Here is a 21,980-nt window from a genome sequence, read left to right as displayed (position 1 = left end):
CGGCTTGCAACTTTAAGTATAAAAAGTAATAGAAATAATTATAGAAGCACACTAAATGCATATACACAGGAATAAAACAATGATTGATGGTAACGAGAAGTGTAGTTATTATTAGTGTAAGATATTACTGTAAAAAATGAACACTTTTCATAATGTAGTAGTATTTATGTGAATCCTATACCCTTATACAGAGTATTGCACATTATGTTTATCCTGACATATAGTTAATTAGTATAAGACAGCGAAGCTATTTGGAAGCCGTCTGATTTTTTATTTATCAGTTCATGCCAATAAGTTATGAAGGCAAACCCATTGTTATTTCATTGATCTCCTTCTGTCATATTATGTCATTTGACGTATGTTTCCAATCATTGGTCTTGCAAGAAGGAGTACTCACACTCAGTTAATCGAATTCGTGGGTGAATCATAACCTACCTGTACTTATCAGCTTTCATGGTGTCATTAACTTTCGTTGAATGCTGTTATACAATTCGAATGTGAAATATTCTGTAAAGAGTACACATCTCTAGTTTTACGCATTTCACATTTTGTGGCTCAATGCCTAATTTAGCCTTTTGATTTTATTACCTTTTCTCAGATGTGGTTTTCGAGCAGTTGCATTTCCATTGAGACCATTTCATGATGATGTGTATCTTACTGTATTTAAAGCAAGACTGTTGGCAAGACTGCTACTTTTGTATCTCATACAGAATATACCATTTTGTTGAGTCCCAGTTTTAATCATTGTGCATTATTAACAGTGCTACTTTCACGTACCTTTTTCAGAAACTAAATATATAACATTCTAGAATATAATGTAATGTCTCATGTAATAAATACTAATTCATGTGTTATTTTATATTAAGGTATTGACGAAATATATTGCTTAAGCCTTTAAATTTGACTAAATAAAATTTTTAAATTATTTTATTACTGTTAAAATTAGCTATTTTCACCGTATATTTTGCAGTGCATTTCACATTAAATCTCGGAAATAGAGCGCATCTTCACATTCGTAGATGTGCACTTACTTGTTCATCAGTTCCTCTACATAGAAGGTACGTAAAAAATAACAAAATTGTAAAACAAAGGAGTTGAATTTGTTTTAAGGGTACTACAGAATTTTTACCTGTGCTGGATTCAATCTTAAAAAAATTCTTGGCTATATTTTCTACAATTTCGTAATGCAAGTGACAGTTGACGTTGGAATCATTATCCTCAGCCAGTATCACTAACGGAGTGCTATCATTCGAGAAAACTAAGGCACCAAGTTCTGCAGCCTCACTTACTTCGCCATGGTAATCTAACTTTAAAAAATTAGGTCTGTTGTCATTGTAGTCTAATATTTGGATGATTACAGTTTGACTTGAATTTCTTCCTGTCAAATTTATGGCTTGAACTGTCAGTTTGTAGTATTTGTTTTCTTCATAATCCAATTCGGAAATAGTAAATATAACTCCAGAGTGAGGGTTTATGCAAAAACGCCTTTCTTCATTTCCAGATGAAATCTCGTAGTAAACAGAAGAGCGACTTGTTGCTGAAACCCTCATAACAACTGTTCCAACTTTTACATTTTCATATATAGTTACTGAATAGTCTTCACTGGAAAACTTGGGTGCAGTATTATCAGCTAATGTAACAACTATTCGAACGTGGACTGTACTACTTAGGGAAGGTAACCCATTATCAGAAGCTTTTACAACGAGAAAATATTCTGGCATCGTAAGATGGTCCAATTTTCTGGCTACCACAACAGTACCAAGAGTGGGGTCAACCATGAACGCATTTCCAAAATTCCCTGGAAATAATGTAAGAAAAACAAGTTTAATGAACTCAAATGATAATTTCGCGATTAACAATTTTGCAATTCTAATTTTTTTACATACAAATAAAATTATTATATGTTAAATCGTATATCCTCTATTCTAAGTTAACATATGATAAATCACCGGTGTATTCAATGCATAAACTACACTGAAGGCATTTTGATGCAAGTCACTCTAATAGCTAAACTCGTGACTTTAAACACGTGATACAGTTTTCTATCCCCTAATAAATACATAACTTTGCACTAAAAATGAATGTGTGATTTCACAATTCCAAGATAATTTGAAGATTTTACTGTTTTATTGGTAAAACTTTCTTCAGTTTGGATGTTTAAAATGAACTAAAGCTTTTCTGTAAAGGGATCAAAAACAAATATTATTTTAGGCTAAATAGTTACTTTTATCTTACTAGAATTTCTCAAAATTCTTTAAGGCAAAACATGCTTAGAGTACTAATAAAGACCATTTTATTACATGTGGTGAGCTTTATTAAGTTTATTGTGGTATAATAAAGAAACAAATTCTATTTAATCACCGAGCTGATTATAGTTAAAATGTAATTCAGACGGTCTTCATTCATGGAAATATACTTCTAAAGTTTTTGACATAGCCTTTAAATTTAGAGCTTCAGAAGTGTTTGAAAGCAATTTTAAACTCTAGAGGTTCTTCATACTCGGGTCATTATATTAAATATATCTATATATATATATATAATCCTTTTCAGGCGGTATAAGTGGTTTGATGACTTTATTCACAATTAAAAATAGTTATCAGAAACTTCTAGTAAAATTTCTTTAATTTTTATTTGTTTATACTTATTAAATATATTTTTATGTTTAGTACAGAATATTTTAATACTTTTAGTTAAAGTTTCTTTATTAAATCCACTAAATATTCCTATTATTTCTATTTTAGTATATTTCTATTCCTTTATTTTAATTTCTTTATATGAGGCTGACAACGGAGGTTAAGACTAATAGACAGTATATCCCCACCGCTATGTGGGTCCTAACTCCTCAGACACCTCCAAAACCAAGGTTAATTCTATATCCCATATGACAGCCCGTGTCCAGAGGATCCTTGCAGTTGGTGCAGCGTTTTTTAAATTTTGTTTCGGCTTGTTTTTGTTTACAGCAAACTATATATATATATATACAGGTGACGGTTTATTAAAATACAATAATTTCCGAAATCTATCAATATTATGGAAATTAATTGGAAAATTTATAAGTGAATTGTATTTAAAACTTATTAATTTTACACTATGTAACGTATGTTTACATTACTGTATAGGCCCGGCATGGCCAAGCGCGTTAAGGCATTAGACTCGTAATCCGAGGGTCGCGGGTTCGCATTCCCGTCGCGCCAAACATGATCGCCCTTTCAGCCGTGGGGGCGTTATAATGTGAAGGTCAATCCTACTATTCGTTAGTAAAAGAGTAGCCCAAGAGTTGGCGGTGGGTGGTGATGACTAGCTGCACTGTCTTACACTGTCTAGTCTTACACTGCAAAATTAGAGACGGCTAGCGCAGATAGCCCTCGAGTAGCTTTGTGTGAAATTCAAAAAACAAACAAACAAACATTACTGTAGTTAGAAGTTCTGAAGAAAAGTAAACTGATTTTAAGTCGAACTTAACAACGACAGACATTGTTGTCGTCTAATTAAACAAGAAATTTAAAGAGAACTCCTAGAAATTACAGGTGTTAAAAAGTTATCCAGGTGTGTTACACACGAAGACGTGTTTGTTGGTATATAAAGCTTTAAACTTTAATAATTTTCACTGTATTGGTATAGGATATATTCTAAGTAAAATGCATGGGAGCTATCTTTAAAGTGCCTGCGCATTTATATAGCAGAGCATACGACGAAATATTAAACAAACATGTTCCATAGTCAGTGACAGAGTTTTTATTTAGTTGTTTCAGCAAGGTATTGTAAAAATAAAAACTGACAGGATGTAATATTTTAATTAATCGATGTGACATTTCTGATAAAATAATAGAAAAAACAATAACTTTTTCAAGAATAAAATTCGATAAATTAACTTTATATTTTAACCACATATACAGCTAAAGTAATAAAGGTTGTATGTCAAGCCGCCTCTTGTATTATAACTTCTTAAGTTGTGTCCGTAATTATACAATTGCCACATTTATTTCACACATCTCTCGTTTGAAAACGTAAGACTGAGTATTATTATAATTATTACTCAAATTATTTCAAACAGTATGTATAACAATAACAAACCAATCGATTGATAGTTCAGACTTATTGTTTCAGAGATTTCCTCATCGAACTAAAATAAGATAAGAAAGTTTACCCTTCAGAACTTATAATGTAGCTTACCGGAAATGAGTGAGAAGGAAAGCTGTGCATTTTTTCCTTTGTCTCTGTCAAACGCCGATACTTGTACAATAGAGGTCCCAACTGCTGCTGTCTCGAGCACGGGAGCTTCGAACATAGGCAGTACGAACTCCGGAGAATGGTCGTTGTGATCTTCTACGTCAATGATTATTCTCGCAAAATTTCGTTTTGCAGGAGTCCCGCGATCCTTCACTAAGACTGTTAGAATATGATGGTTAATGAATTCATGGTCAAGACCTTCCCTAACAGATAAAATGCCTGATATTTCGTCCAGATGGAACATCCGAAGACTGGAAGTAGCTGCACTGTCACACGACGGAGACAAAAAACCATTAGTCTCTTAAAACTTGTAGCATATTTTGGACAATAATACCATATTTTTATATTTGAATAAAAATGAGTTTTTAGTAAGTTAAAATGACTTCTTTATCCATTTATTTATTAAAGCATTTTACAAGTTTTTTAACAGTGATTATCTGTACTAGTTTCACTTAACATATGATATATATATATATATATATGATTCTTAATCTTTTTATGATAAATAGAAACATTCAACAACTTATTTAGATTATAAACCTTTGGGCCCGGCATGGCAAGGTGGTTAAGACACTCGACTTCTAACTAGGCCTGCGGTTTCGAATCCCCATTGCAACACAATTGCTCGCCCATTCAGCCGTGAGGGCGTTATAAAGTTACGATCAATCCCACTATTCGTTGGTAAAAGAGTAGCCCAAGAGTTGTCGGTGGGTGGTGATGACTAGCTACCTTCCCTCTAGTCTTACACTGCTAAATTAGGGACAGCTAGCACAGATAGCGTTCGAGTAACTTTGAACGAAATTAAAAACAAACCCAAGAAACCTTTGAAAAAGAAAAGAGAGTCACCGATAGGTAGAATCATTTTATAGATATGTTTAAAGTTAAAGCTAATGGTAATTTTTAAAAAATAAATTTTCTGTACAGTTCCCAACAACGACCAATCAATTCCAGCTCAGTCATATGTCTCAAAAGAAAAAAAAACAACAACATTCATTCCTTATCTAAACTTTCCCCATACTGTTTAATTTGCATACATATTGCTACAAATAATTGCTCGAGGTTCTACACATTGGAAACTCTTCACATGTATTCACAAACAAAAATTTTACCAAACAAATATATGAATGATTAAATTCAATTCAAACAAAGTTATTAAAGTAAGATACCCTGACAGGTAACCAAATGTTTTCAGATAAATCTTTTAAAATTTAACTAAATCTCACAGCATGAACTCGAACCTTACTTCTATTAAATGTGTTGTAATATTTTTCCATTGTATAGTAATGGATATCATATTTACATCGGGCTTTAAGTGTATATCTCTTGTACTTATCGTTATCGTATTTTGAATGGAAAGTGGAGAATAAATGAACGACCATAACATTAGTGAATTTTATGGATTACGCTGTCTTGGATTACTGTTTTCATATAAGCTATGCTATGTTTGACAGGAAGATACACGTGTTTATCTGGACGAAATAACATGCTCATATTAACGCAGAAATAGCCTTATTTTGAGTCACAAGAACACACATTCAGGTGTGCTGTTTTGGGAATCAGAGAAAAACAAATTGTTTAAATAAGACAGTATGATTTGAATCAAAAACGAAATTGTATAGACACGACAGTAAATTTGTTTTGGATTACAGAGAATCGTGCTTAAATATGACAAAAGTTTGTTTTCAATCATAGATAAGTTCGCTTAAATACGATATTAAGTTTATTTTGAATCAGAAAAGCTTCCTTAAACATCAGCAGATTTGTTTCGTTTCAGCAGTAGGATTGCTTGGCCGTAGAAATGTGTTTCTGTGAACATAAAAAACACATACTCAGAAAGATTTTATCGTATGTAATAGCAAGATTTTGTTCTTTTATAATTGTTAACCCATATTGCAGTCTTGTGCACAATTAAGCTATGCATCTTAAAGCTTACTAATTCATTGTTAATGCATTATCATAAATTAGTAATTACCCCAGAAGCTGCACCTTTTTACCATTTTTCCATATAAATTCGAAACTTTGAAAATAAAAAAATGCAAAACTGCAAAATGAAAGTGCAAACAAGTTTAACAATCGAAAAATAATGTGATTTAGTTTACACTGGTAGCTTTTTAATTAATACTAATCTTTTCAAGAACTAACAGTTTTTTAATAAAATCATAAATTAGGCTTAGGTTTCAATGAATTGCTTAATGTGGATTTTAAAATATCTACAATATGGATTTTGAATTTTGTATTGAAAAAGTAAAAATCGAAACAAGCGTTAATTCGAAATTTAAGTAAAAATATTGTGCAAAGAAACTGACTATGACGCCCGGCATGGCCAGGTGGTTAAAGCACTCGACTCGTAATCCGAGCGTCACGGGTTCGAATCCCCATTGCACCCAACATGCTTGCTTATTCAGGCGTAAGGGCGTTATAAAGTGATGGTCAATCTCACTATTCGTTGGTGAAAGAGTAGCCCAAGACTTGGCCGGTGGGGGGTGATCACTAGCTGCCTTCCTTCTAGTCTTGCACTGCTAAATTATAGGGACGGCTAGCGCAGATAGTCTCCCCTGTAACTTTGCGCGAAATTAAAAAAATAAACAAGCAGTAAGCTAAAGGACCTACAATGTTAAAATCCGGAACTAGGTTTACTGCAGAAAGAAAGATATTCAATTATGTAGCTTCGCGTTAAAGAAGTAACAACTAGATAATTTACTCTGTATGTATGGTTTCGTATATGCAGAGACCTGATGCGTTGCTTTTTGTTTTGAAAACTTACATCAGTATATTTACTTACTTTAGTTTTGTGTACAAAATTATTATAATTTATTCATATTCACGAAAGAGAAATAAAGATAAAACAAAACTAAACTGAAGTATATGCTGATTAATTCAAGTTAGCAGAAGAAAAAAGTGTTAAATATGTTTCAGAAAAAAAATATGTTATTGTTTTATTATTCAATAAAATACTTATACAGATGAGAAGGTTGACGTTGAATGAACTTTTAACATTATCATTGAGCCATATTTCATGACACCAGGTTTGTGTTATTGGTGATAAAGTCCAAACTACTGACTTATGATGTAAGGTTCATTGAAAAGTTAGATAAGATGACCAGAGCTTTCAAAGTATTTTAAACACTTGAAAAATGTTATACAAGCAGAACTACAAAAACTTTTGGAGATAAAGACTGGTATTTTTTAAATTGGTTTCACTCCTGTTTACTTAAGTAATATACCTGTTATACAGAGAATAAAACAGTCTTTTATCTTGATCCAGATCTGTAGCTGTTAGCTGTACAATTTCAGTTCCAACTTCAATATTTTCAGAAACCTTTAGGTGGTGAGTTGTTTCTTCAAACACTGGTGGATGATCATTGTAATCTTGGACTTCAACATAAACCTGCATAAAGACAAGCAAGATCAAATAAAAAATTATGGATATTTTAACACAGCAGTTACTTTAAACAAAACGAGAAACTTGCGTTGAATGTTAGGTGCAAAGTAACTATAACATTATGGTCACTGTGCTTTTTTTATTACTTGTTATAATATTTGGATCAAAACACTGGTATCAGAACATTTAGTATTAAATTCTGAAAGAGAGTTTTCACATCCAGAATTTCAAAAGTGAAAAGAAGAGATACGTAGATTGTTAACCTAGTAATAACAGAAGTGAAAAATACTATGTGTAGTTCTGATATATAAACAAGAACTAAACGTATATTTTCATCCATAAGTGCACACTAGAACAATAGTTATTTCGCCGAGGGCGATAGTGTTAAAAGTACTCGTACATTTGTGGTTATATTTTATACCTTTAAACCAGAATTGCCCTAACTCTATAGTCGTGTTTTACTAGCGAAATTTCTGTTATTTTTCATCAATATAATTTATTTATGAATAATATAAAACATTTAATGTATCTTTAAACTCCTTTTGTTAGAATTTTATCCAAGTTTTAACACATTATTCTTTTTCATAGGAGACAAGAAAAGCCTATTAAAGCTGTACAAATTAAGAAAAAAACATTAATACAATTAAACATATTAAAGTCCACATGTTATAATCACTAAACATTGGAATTAGGCATTTTTAGTTCCTTATGATTTCCAAACTTATGTGCTATATACAAACACACGTTTGACACTGATATACGAGGTCTGTTAAAAAAATACGCGGACTGACGTCATAAACCAAAATGTACTTTATTTAGAAGTTAGAGGTCTGGGACCCCTTCAAAGTACTCTCCTCCCAAACGCACACACTTATCCCAACGGTGTTTCCATTTGTTGAAACAGTCCTAGTACGCTTCTTTTGTAATGTCCTCCAGCTCCTTCGTCGCATTTGCCTTAATCTCGGGAATCGTCTCAAATATTCTTCCTTTCAAGGGTCTTTTGAGTTTGGGGAACAAGAAAAAATCGCAAGGAGCAAGGTCAGGTGAGTAAGGGGGGGGGAAATAGTGATCGAGTGTTTGGCCAAAAACTCACGAGATCTGAGGGCTGAATTTCGCAGCAACGCGGTGCATCTTCAATTTTACGGTCAAAATCTCGTAACAAGATCCAACTGATATCCCACACTCTTCAGCAAGCTCCCTGACAGTCAGACGTCGATTTGCCCGCACCAAGGTGTTGATTGTGTCGACGTGTGGGTCGTCAGTTGACGTGGAAGGACGTCCAGGACGCTCATCATCTTCAATGGACTGTCGACCATCCTTAAAACGTTCATGCCACTTGAAACATGCCGTACGCTTCATAGCAACATCACCGTAAGCCGTGTTAAGCATAGCAAAAGTTTTAGTCGCAGATTTTCCAAGTTTAACACAAAATTTCACAGCAAGTCGTTGCTCCTTCAGGTCATTCATTCTGAAATCCGCCAAACGAAAAAATCGCACTTTACTTAAAACCGCGTAGCTAATACATAAATAAAGATATCTGTAATCGAGAAATGGCGTCGTAATCAGCTGATCTGTGCAAACCTAGCGACATCAAGCTGATTTCCCTGGAACCAACTGGAGTCGCGCAATTCAAACAGTCCGCGTATTTTTTGAACAGCCCTCGTACTTGCCAACTGGAATTTGTAGTTTCCACGATCCAATAACGTGCATGTAATGCCTACGTTAAATTTCTTGGACCATGAAAAGGTATCTTATATTATGTACGTTATTTTTAATAGAGCTATTAATAATGCTGTGTGATACATAAACACCCTATTTAAATATATCATATCCTTGCGACGAATCAGATCTGTTCGTAATGTTTTACGTAGAAAAAAAACAACTAAACATAAGTTATACAGCTTTAAAAGATTTTGCTCAAAATTCATAGATAGAAAACATATGTATTACTGGAAATACCTTACCGGGCATGAAATTATGTTCACTGCATAACATTAGGTAAAACAGAAATTCGTAACGTGTTTGTCATCACAGCTACACTGATATGCGTATATAAAGTTCACTTTATCATTATAAACGAAATATCAGAAAATAAGCGGTTACCTTTGTTGTTACAGAATAAACACCATCCGTTATTCTAACAGTCAAGTTGTAGTAGCTACAAGTCTCCCAGTCTAAAGTCTCCGCTAACAATATTCCTCTTTCATCAGGTCTCATGATAAATTTATGTTCCTCATTTCCATCTGCACAAAATTATTACAAAAAAATAATTATCTGGTTTATATTAGAACACGTAAAAAAAACTATGTTTCATAGAGCCTTTTATGCTTATATAATCGTCATTACCTTTATGAAACGCAAATATTCATATGTTCAATCGAACTAAGTTTGTTATTTATGTTCCTCAGTGACGTTTACCACACAAATTTAGTTAGATTAAGTACTCAATAATTAAATTATGATGGCTAGGGAATTTTGTGTCAGCCTTTTAATAAGAGTACCCTAGGTTGTTTCATAAAATATCTTTTTATGCCTTAACCACCTTTATATTTTGTACTCATAGCAAAGCTAAAGTAATCAGTGTTCGTACTTTTAAACTTCTGATCAGATAAAAGGCAGGCAGTCAGCACCTGGCTATGCTGGACCACTCAAATTAGTGAAATAAAACACTTTATTTCTAACTTTCCACAGACTGTAATTGTAAGAATATTGTCATAAAACGTATTATTTTTTTCCAATTAATTCAGGATTATTAATATTTTAATGTTCGCCTCTGAAAGAGTATCAAAACGTTATTGATTTTTACTGCTGATTTTGGTAAGACGCAATTGAAGTTTACAATCCTTTACTTAAAATAAAAGATAACTTGTAGAAAAACTTTTGTTATTTATATATAATTACATAAAATTATATGATTAAAAGCTGTATTGTTAATGAATGTTTCGCAGTTTTTTTTTAGCTAATAAAACGATTGGATTTGTATCTTTACTTTAACGAAACAACAGAAGTTTCCCTTAATTTTGAGTAAACTTAATAACAAAAGCACTCTTCAACAATTTTTATCCTAAAACAAAGTTGTTTTTAGCGAAAATATCGAACCACAACCGAATTTTATTTCCAACAAAGACATCAAATTCAAAGATATATTTCATTAGAGATTAATTTAGTGAAATCTGTTAATTTAAAATACGTCAAATCAGGAAATTCGACACAGCTTTTCAGTATATCTTCCTTCAAGAATTACAAACATGAACCACCGCAAAAGAGTAAAAGCTACGAAATCATAGTTTTTGATGGATAAACAGCACATGTATATGGTTTTAAATATATATATATTTGAGAAAATGAAGACTAAAAAGAAACGTTACAAATAAATTAGTAAGTGAAACTTGCCAAATAAGCTTCATGAGAAGTAATTACAGGAGTAGGACCCAACAGCAAGTAATATATCGTCTGCTAGATTCATGCTTTATTATCAAAAGTAATATTGGAAATACTACAAACAGTTAAAAACTGAACTTAAGAATAACGAGAAGATTAATGCTTTGGGTTTGAAATGTGGTGGAGGTTAGGGAACTGGACTCAAAATCGTAATTTTGCGAAGCGGTTTGAGACCAAGACAGCCACTTGTGTGTAAAAAATATTGGCTTAAAACTTAAAAAAAAAGCCAACCACAAAGTAGATAGAATTAAAGTCGTAGTCGGTTGTTTTTTTCTTTCTAGCTAGGGACAAAACACAATGGTATGTCTGTGGTATGCCCACCATGGTTAAAGAAATAAGATTTTAATTCCGCAGACATATCTCTGTGCCGTTAGGGGGTGGATCGTAATAGAAAAAAATATATAGATGCTTAAACCTAAAATGTCCAACACCTAACACTACCCTTTATCTTTAACAGTCAGTTGTGAGAGGTTAGGTTGCTCTTAAAGAAGTAGATGAACAAGGAAAGAGGAGGGAAAGATGAATATGAAATACTACAAAATTCTGGTAACCGGACATCACAGGTATATTATAGCTCTTGAGTTTAAATACGAATTATATCAAGAAATGTGAGAAGTTAAACACCAAGAATTAAATACTAATAGAGGAATGAAAACAGTTCAAGGTAAGAGGATGGTGGTAAGTTACGATTTCTTTGTTTTATATGTTAAAGTAATACTTAAGTGATATTATCCTTCAAATAAATATAGATACCTATATTTTTCTGAGTACTAGTTTACTTCATGAACAATTTCCCTTATGTGATGCTTCCCATCTATAGTTTAAGTTACACATTTGCATTACAGGCCTCCTAGTGACACAGCCGACTTACAACGTCAGAAACCGGGTTTTGATAACCGTGGTGGGCAGAACACAAATAGCCCATTGTGTAACTTTGTGTTTAACTTCAAAACATACGATTCAAATTACAGATAGGAAGTAATTAACATACAATACTTACTCGTGATACTGTACCACAACTTATCACCATCTGGATCCTCGACGTCAATCAAAACCACCAGGTGACCTATTTTCTCACTTTCACTAATTTTCGCATAAGTCTCAGGATCTTTTAAAACTGGAGGATTCGGAGAGCTTTTAGGAGTGGAAAGTACATTGATCACAACCCTTGTCAACGTTGAACGTTGAGGTTGGCCACCATCTGTTGCTCTAACCTGAAACACAATGAAATAAATATTAAATATAACAGACTATTTTGTATCAGTTGATTTGGCTTGTAATATTATTGAAGTAGAACTAATTTGTTTTCTGTTCTACCAGGACACTTATCAGTTGTTAAACTAGCGATCAACAGATAAGATTTTCATTCACAATCGGTCATTAAAATACGATAAGGAAACGATAGTATTTGGGATGGATTTAAGGCAGAAATCCAAGTTTTGTTGTTTGAACCCATTCAAAATTATGTTTTTCCTTGACAGATTAAAGAAGCATGTTGACATAATGTATGAAATCACTCGCTCTGAATAAAATTTGATAATATTCAAGAAATAAGTCACATGTACATTTTCAAAGGCAGTATTATTTTATAATATGAATTATCTTTTAAGTGTTTGTATTTCACATTCATGGCAAAGCTATTAAGGACTTCTAGCCGTTGTTTCTAATTTTAAACTAATGATCAAAGGAAAAGCAGCCAGTCAACAGCACCCTACCACTAACCATACATTGTCACAAAGGTTGTCACTCATCCACAGCTTATAGTTCGGGGAATATTCTGCAGTATCACATGAATACAAATCAGGCTCGCCAGCAACTAAATTTAAAGCTGTTCATCACAAGTTGAAATATTTATTTATTTATTTTACAACATAATTATTGTAAATTTGTAAGAACTTGAGTTACTATAGAAGAAAGATAACAAACAACTCCAGGAGAAAAAAAAACATAATTGAATCTCAAAACCGAAAATGAATGATAACGTCTCCATACACAAAACCAATTTTTTATACCATTTCATCAAAAGAACTTTTAGATAGAGGTAACAGATATAGAAATTATACATACAACTATATGTTTAACTGCAATTCATCTTTATTTCAATGACAAGTAACAATAGAATGGCTTGTTAATCTAATTTTGTTTTACTAAAAGAAATAATAAAATACATTAACTGTTCAGTTAAAAATATCTAAAATTTTAACCATCTTCTAGTCTATCTTTCATCAGATGTCTCAAAACTAATGTAAAGATAATTATATTTGTATTTACGATAAACCTAAAATAAACGGCCATTCAAATAGTATATTTGTTTTACTTGTGATAGCGAAATATTAAGTATCCTATATAACATTGTTGGAAAGAGGCTATGAAAAATTCAGAACGTATTCCATATTTTTACAAGATTTAAGTACGCAAAGAAATTTAAAGGTGTGTTTACTAGCGCTCAGTTCCTAATAGCGTTAACTAGTCTTACAGTTTTTTTGCAATGGTAATCTTCAAGAGAATGCTCTATAAAAATGGGTTGTTGAACAGTGAGTCATTCATTTATTATTTTTAGTTATGGCCAGATGAATTACTGCATATATTAAAATACGCAAAATTATGGTTTTAATATAGTTAAATATAGACAATGATGAAGTAATCACATGTTGAAATATACTAACAATGTCACAGCATTATGTTAAAATTCCATGGAGAGTGGTTAAAATAACAGTTTTAACATCATTAGATATTGCTTTTTGCTTTTTGCTAAACACAAAGGGCTATATGTACTTTACCAGCTACGTGTATCGAAACCCCAATTTTATCACTAAAACCTTCTAATATACAGGTTGGTGTTTGTAGAAGGGGAACTTTACTGTTTTTGTTTTGAATTTAGCATAAAGCGAGGGCTATTTGTGCTAGCCGTCCCTAATTTAGTAATGAAAAGCTAAAGGGAAGGTAGCTAGACATCACCACCCACCGCCAACTGTTGGCCTACTCTTTTACCAACGATTGACCGTCACATTATAACGCACCCACGGCTGAAAGGGCGAGCATGTTTGGTGTGACGGTGATTCGAAGCCATAACCCTCGGATAACGAATAGAGTGCTTTACCCACCTGGCCATGCTGGACTTGGGGGGAGCTAATAAGAAAAAAATTGTGAAAAGAGTGTTGGATTTATAATTGTATTATAGTAAGTTATCTAAGACGACACTGAAAACTGAATTTGTTTAACTTCCAGGTATCATATGCTGTTCATAGAATACGGAACATAAAACAGAAAAAAAAACAACAAAATATTTGTCAATCGTATTAAAATAACTGAAATAATAACAAATAAAATGAACACAAGACATAGAAATTAGCGTAATAAATTTTATTTAACGCTTGCTGTGACTGAGTCTTATCACAAATGCAAGAAAGCAAATAACTGTGCCTGCTTACTGATTGGTGTTTATAAAATTTAACGGTGTGAATGTGAAACATCCGTTAACAAGTTTATAGTTACATAATTTTAAGCGGCATAAATGATTTGTCCTTAAAACTGTTTGTCAGTGAATCAGTTCTCAGTTCTTATCAAATAATAACGGCATCAAAACCTTGAATCTGTATAAAAAGATTAAAATTACGAAACAAAGTGGATTCGAAAGGGTATCATTATTGATTTGGTATTTCCTAACATAGTATACAATATTCATACATAGGGTATAAAACTTTATTTTATTTTATTATCTTTCGTTTTTCAATTGCTAATTGCTAACTTACGTCACATTACCTCAGACAAACAAGAAGACCAGATACGTTGAAATTTGTAAAGAAAAATAACCACAGATGTCCATCACCACTAAATCAAAAAGAAGTAATAAACTTACTCTCAGATCATATTCTTCACCAGCTTTTAGCTGTTTCTTTGCTGTCACAGTTCCGCTTATTGGGTTAATGTGGAATATTTTGTTCATTTCTCCGGCCCCAAGACCATATGTCACACTGCCACTTGGTCCTTCATCGTGATCCATGGCAACAACCTAGGATTAACACAACCAGCCAAACAGACATTTGCTAAATTGATACATTTTAGTGTGATAACAGCTAATTGAAGATAACTTCCAAAGGTAAAGCTAAACGTCAAAAAACGTTTGAAACGTGTTCGATCCGTCCGAAATTTCACACAATAATTTTAAATTATTATAGCAAAATTAAAGAATTTTGTTTTATCCTAAAATCTTTAATAAAAGAGATTACTTTCATTTCACAATATGTTTTTATATATCTTTGGAAGAAGTTTGCTATCTTGGATCTAATTTATTTTCGAAGAATGCTTTGTTTGTTTGTTTTGAATTTCCCACAAAGCTACTCGAGGGCTATCTGTGCTAGCCGTCCCTAATTTAGCAGTGTAGTCATCATCACCCACCGCCAACTCTTGGTTTACTCTTTTATTAACGAATAGTGGAATTGGTCGTAACATTATAACCACCAGGATATTTAGTGGGACGAAGATACGAACCCGTGACCCTCAGATTACGAGTCGCACGCCTTAACACGCTTGGTCATGCTGGGCCACCGAAGAATGCCATAAAAACTTCATGAAGTTGAGTAACCTTCAACTAAAGAAACTTGTATTTTTCTTAAAAATCGTTTAATTTGTACTAGACACCACGTAGAGAGAATATTTTCAAAGCTAACGTTGTAAGACAAGCAAAAAATTGCTAGATGCTTAGTTTTATCCAAACAGAAGAAGATCTTCTGTTAATTAAAAGCATTATAGAAAGAAAGAGACCACATGATAAATCATGGCCTAACCATGTCTGTTTCCAACTCAACTAATTCTGCTCTCGTACAGCTCCCATTCCTTTTCGTTTTCTTGATTATTCTGACTCATCAGTATAAAGAATCCAGACAAAATTATACAAGTTCTAATAGTTATATACTATTATATTGTATACATTGTATATATGAGTGAAAATAACCTAGAACAAACATTCAGAGCCTGTCACCTTAAAGTTCCTTCCTTAGGTAAAAACATTTTGAATATTTTAGGTTCACTTGAATATTTTTAGAGGACATTTATGTGTTGCTTCTGTTGTCTTTTTGTTTCACAGTTAGATATCTATGAGAGGTCTCCGCTGGGATCGAATCTGCATTGAGGTTTAAAATAAATACAGATAAGTAGCTAAACGAATGGATGATAAATGATCCAATTAACTATTTATTTTGTCTGAAACGTAAAAAAAAATAATAATGTTGTTATTGAAGTGAACTGAATGAGGCAATAAAGAAAACGTAACAACTCTCAATCCATCTGCACGAGAAAGGAAAAAAAAAGAAATACTACTAGTTCGTGAAAGAAAGCAGATAGGTAAGTGTCTGACTGTTGTTCGTGCAACTCTGATCAGGAAAAAAATAAGTAAAGTAATCTAATGAAATAGACTGCAACACAGACCTAAGCTTATATAAGCGTTTCCCAATAAATCTTAATTACATTGAATAGTGAGTAATTTCTGAATACGACATTTAGAAGTTTTTCAATTGATAATGGATAATATCAAAAATAATTTATGGTAGTATTATTGATATTGAAATTGTAATTAATTGATTAGTATTCAAAATTAAATTAAACTCTGTAAAGTATCGTGATAACATTTTTTTAATTAGATCTATTATTTGCTATTTAAGTAAAGTATTTCAAATGAAATTTTATATGTATAAGAAATTGCTGTTTCTATGATTTTATTGGCTTTAAAACTAATAATTGCGTTGGTAGTTGAGAGCTAAAGCTATTAATAATTTCATTCGAATTTTTTTACGAATTCATTTTAAATTTGTTAGTTTTACTTTATAACAAATATAGTAATAGTTAAAATACATGTTGAAGTATGACGCCTTGGATTTTGTATACAATTGTCTCTGGTTCATTATTAAACAGAAGAATATTCTTAGTATTTCTTCCAACAGCGAAGACAAAGAGATAGTTGTTTTGAAAGACGTGTTCTAACCAGTTATTAGAAAATCGTTTGATTTGTCATGATAAGGCTATGTCTATCGGAAAACAACTTTGGCATGGCCAGGTGGTTAAGGCACTCGACTTGTAATTTGAGAGTCGCGAGTTTGAATCCTCGTCATATCAAACATGCTCGCCCTTTCAGCCGTGGAGGCTTTATAATGTGACGGTCAATCACACTATTCGTTGGTAAAAGAGTAGCCCAAGAGTTGGCGGTGGGTGGTGATGACTAGCTGCCTTTTCTCTAGTCTTACATTGCTAAATTAGGGACGGCTAGCACAGATAGCCCTCGAGTAGCTTTGTGCGAAATTCAAAAACAAACAAACAATCATTGCTAAGCGAAAAATTAAAGGTTAAAAAATTAACTGTTATATAAGATTTATGATTTTTTATTTTCTCAATTAATCATAATTTTTGGCCTTAAGTGAGGTAATTGTCTTGAACCAAACACTGTATGGACAATTATTTTGTAACTGGTTTATTTATAACATTAGTGCTTCTTGAGTAACCGAAATCTATGCAACCCCTTCAAAAGGTAAAATCACATAACTGTTTACGGTTTTGCTATAATACTTATAAAAGTAGTCCAATTAAAATTAAAACTGTCGAAAATATATACAGAAAATTTGTAATAATAAATAGGCTACTGTTTTATAATACATGATTCATGGTAAAACACTACGTTATTCCCCTAGACGTTCTTTAGACAACTTCAAGCTAATTTTTGCGTAATATGTAAAAAAAAACAACTAAATATTCGCGGACAAAATAATAACATGAAATGACAGATGCCAAGTTAACCGTTATAACAGATTATTATGCAACAGACTAAAATACGTGTAAATGACTTTTTGAGCTAAAAACACGAATATAAATAAGAAATGTGTGAACATTTTAATTATGACTAGTTATTTGCAGCGTATATCAGAAAACAAGAAATTATGAAGATCTCTTTATCTTCGCTTAATGTATTTTCACGATCTTTTACGAGTTTTTCTGAAGAACAAATTACATGTAATATGATGATATGAGTTAAGACCTTTCATTTCGAAGTAGTGACCACGTTATCTGGTTTTTAAAATCGTCTTTGGACGCAAATCATGGACATAAATACGATGATTTTACTTAATTACTTATCTCATAAATTATGTCGTACTTATGCAGAATTGTCTGAAAAAAAGACATATTATGAATTATACAAGTAACAAAATAAAACAGTAGCAAAATAAATTAGATAAAGTTGTTTGATCCTAGTCAGAGTTTGAGGTCTGAGATCAGCAATCAACAAGCACCTATGAAGAAAACAAGTTGTACTCTTATGATTTCTCAATATATAGTGTTATATTTATAAGTGTAATAATAGGTATAAAGTAACTGATATGTTAAAATTGTGCAGATATTTGGATCTCGTTTGTTTACAAAGTTTAGATAAATATATGGTGCCAAGCGATGCAAAGAGCTGCAAAGAGATTTTATGAATTTAAGCTGTTAATATATATAAGTATTGAAGTGTTTAGTTATTGTGCAAAATGTAGACAGACTAATTTTTAAGTTTGTTTTAAATATATTACTAAAAACTATAATGTTATTGAACGTCATCCATCTATAGTATCAGCTGAAATGATGGTTTGCTATATTTTACTGTCTTTGCTGTGAATTATTTCAATAAGTACTGCAACTAGGTAGAGAGTTGTTAGCTTTTAAGTGCAATGATATAAAATTATGACCCGAGTAAATTAAGTTGGCTTTTCATATAAAATAATATAAGGAAAAGTTGTATAGATTGCTGCTTTTTTATATGTCGAAATTATTTGATTTGATTAAAATTCATTTAATATTTCTTTTTTAAGATTAAACGTTTTTAGGCCAATATAATATTTTCAGCTTGTTTGAACTGTCTCTGTTTGACTTTTGATACAGACAACGTTTTATATTCTGATCTAAAAAAAAAAATATTTAGGTCTCGAGGGAAAACCAACTTAGTTTTTCGTTAACTTCAAAGCTCAAGGGAGGATCTTTAACAAAGCTTACGTCTTCTTGATTCTCAATTTTAGAAAAAATGCACGAAAAACTAATGAGGGTAGTATCCAAGTTTCCCCAAAGGCACTTTCAAAACACTTACGGGAATCTGAAGTCGAAAGTCAAACTAAAATTACCAATATACCATACTTGTTTTTCTTATCCTTGATATCGAGTTGCACTGATAAAATTTTAAACTTTCTACACAACATGCAACAAATATACAGAAAGCTAACTTGAGCGTAAAGAAGTCTCGAGATACACTTTTATCCTTCCATATATTTAACACAGTATTCATGAATTGTGAATCAGAATTTTTATCACTTAATAATTATAATCGTTCTTCAGATTATTTTAAATTAACAAAAGTATAATATCAACTTAGCTCTATTATAATTCTTGACCTAAAATCTCCTAAAAAATAAAATACATAATTACAACATCAACTATTGATAGTTACTTAACTAAGTATAATAACTATTTTATTAAAAATTACCTCTAAGCATCAACAGCATCCTTGTGGAAATTTATACAGTGTAGATATAATAAGCTATAAAATATTAGTGGTCTGCAACTGTATGGTTAGAATAAGGAAGTTAAGTTTCTAATTCTGTACTGAGGATCTCACAATAAAAGCCGAAAAGTTATCCCATTTTTACTTAACATAGGTCCGGTATGGCTAGGTGGTTAAGGCATTCGTCTCGTAATCTGAGGGTCGCGGGTTCGAATCTCCGTCATACTAAACATGCACACCCTTTCAGCCGTAGAGGCGTTATAATCCCACTATTCGTTGGTGAAAGAATAGCCCAAGAGTTGGCGGTGGGTTATGGAGATTAGCTGCCTTTCCTCTAATCTTACACTGCTAAATTAGGGACGGCTAGCACAGATAACCCTCGAGTAGCTTTGTGCGAAATTCCAAAAACCAAACCAAACCAACCAGCATCTCTCCGTATAATACAGTGATATTCCCCAGATACAAATTGTGATAATCTGTTGATACTTATAGCTTTTCGGGTGAAGTAATACATACAGACAATTAAATATTCACTTTTTACTCTTTTTTGTTTCTTGTAAATATCTAGGTAATTAATATTTTGTATATCCCTTCTTATGACTTGTGTAATACACTAACATATGGGGACAGTCGGTTATTAATAAAATTCTCACTGTGTAAAAAAAAAAAAAACTTAAATATTTATTTATTTTTTGTCCATTATTTCAATATTGTAAAATATTTTGATAGAAATTACCTAAATATTTAGGAAGGATATTTTAAAAATATTTTGCGAACCAGAATGTTATGAATAAATTTTGTATTTCACCTATAAAATGAGAATAAAACATAAACAAATATGTTAAATATACGTGTGCCAATAAAGTTTTATGTTGGTAATCCCAAAGTTATACAATAAGATTTATGTGCACTGCTCGTGTGAAGTATTATTTTTTGTCTTAATACAATAATTAATTCTAAAAAGATACTTTTATTTTACTGAACTACAGTGTGTGTGTATATTTTCTTATAACAAACCCACACCGGGCTATCTGATGAATCCACTGAGGGGAATCGAACCTGAGTTTAGTGTTGTAAATCCATAGCCTTACCGTTGTACCAGCGGAAGACTTGAACTACCACACAAACTACCATATTTTCTTAGATGTAACTAAATTTACGTCGAATTTTGCGATGTTAGCCAAAGTTATTAGGTTTTTATTTCTTAGAAACCACTTATTTCATGTCTTTATAGCTATAGTAATTCTCTTGGCTGCTTTTAAGATCAATAACAAGCGTTTATATAAAAAAAATATTAATACGTTATTAGTTTACTCCTAAGATAGTGTCTAATTTTGAAAGAATATTGGATAAATAGCACACCCACAAATGAAAGAAAGAAAAATGCTATAATGTGATATTATGAAAAGAAAAACAACAATTTATCTTTACATGAACCTCACCCGAAACAAAGTGTGTTCTTTGTCAGAAATATTTGTAGGAAGCACTGTGCAATGGAGATATATGTGATGAAGGAACTCTGGGTCATGGTCGTTAATATCTGCCACAGTTACAACAACTCTAGTTGTTGAAGAGAGGGTAGGTCTTCCTGAATCCATGACAGTCACCTGTAAGCACGAAAAAAGTGGAAATTTCACTGACATTACATCAAATAACATCAGATATTGCATTACATCAGATATTCCTGAAAAATATTAAAAAACAAAAAAATCTTATCTAACTACTTATCTATACTTATGGTCAAAGACAAATAGGGTTGCACATAAAAGAAAAATCATAATGGGAGAGGGTGTGCTTATTTAATTTCGCACAAAGCTACTCGATAGCTATTCACGTTAGTCGTCCCTAATGTTTAAATGACAGATTAAAGAGAAGGCAACTAGCGCAACACCACAAAACGACAGTTTCTCATCACTCTTAACTCTTAATAATCAGTGGATTTGACTTTTGCATTACAGCATACCCACAGCTGAAAGGACGTGCATTTTCGGAACCGGGTCGATTCAGCGACCCGCAGATTGCGAATCGAGTGCCTGAACTACCATTTATGAATGTAAAAGAAGTCTGCAGGACAAGTACTCGTTGTTATCATGTTTAATGTCTGTTTCCATTTCCTTATGAGAAATAAAATTAATACAGAATCAAACAAATGCGTACAAAGTACATATCAAGCGTAAATATTGATAATAAAGTTACAACTACCATTCACCACCTTCAAGGAAAATGCTTGCTCCTAATAAAACGTAAAAGATACAACTATTCAAAGACAAAAGTGGTCGCACATAATAGAAAATTCATGAAACTTCTGGACTAGGATTTAGTCGAAAATGTGGCAACAAGGGCCTTTTACATTTAGTATATGGTGGCAAGGAATATTAAAATTCGCTAATAGTTTAGGGAACTGTTAAG

At 32.2% G+C, this 21,980-nt stretch overlaps 1 protein-coding gene across 1 annotated transcript in view; it reads right to left on the bottom strand.

Moving 5' to 3' along the window:
• LOC143236349 (fat-like cadherin-related tumor suppressor homolog) overlaps positions 1 to 21,980 on the bottom strand; it is a 296,736-nt gene that overhangs the window by 47,565 nt on the left and 227,191 nt on the right. Inside the window, exons 5-11 of the mRNA XM_076474622.1 lie at positions 21,014 to 21,178; positions 14,913 to 15,065; positions 12,054 to 12,267; positions 9,716 to 9,855; positions 7,455 to 7,618; positions 4,174 to 4,496; positions 1,130 to 1,798 (exon numbers count right to left, since the gene is read on the bottom strand). Coding sequence (XP_076330737.1) covers positions 1,130 to 1,798; positions 4,174 to 4,496; positions 7,455 to 7,618; positions 9,716 to 9,855; positions 12,054 to 12,267; positions 14,913 to 15,065; positions 21,014 to 21,178 — 1,828 coding nt within the window. The remainder of the gene's footprint in view (positions 1 to 1,129; positions 1,799 to 4,173; positions 4,497 to 7,454; positions 7,619 to 9,715; positions 9,856 to 12,053; positions 12,268 to 14,912; positions 15,066 to 21,013; positions 21,179 to 21,980) is intronic.

Source organism: Tachypleus tridentatus, chromosome 13, assembly GCF_004210375.1.
Source record: "Tachypleus tridentatus isolate NWPU-2018 chromosome 13, ASM421037v1, whole genome shotgun sequence".
Taxonomy (NCBI): Eukaryota; Metazoa; Arthropoda; class Merostomata; order Xiphosura; family Limulidae; genus Tachypleus; species Tachypleus tridentatus.
Note: the sequence above shows the minus strand (reverse complement) of the source record. Positions and strands in the feature narration are given on the sequence as shown.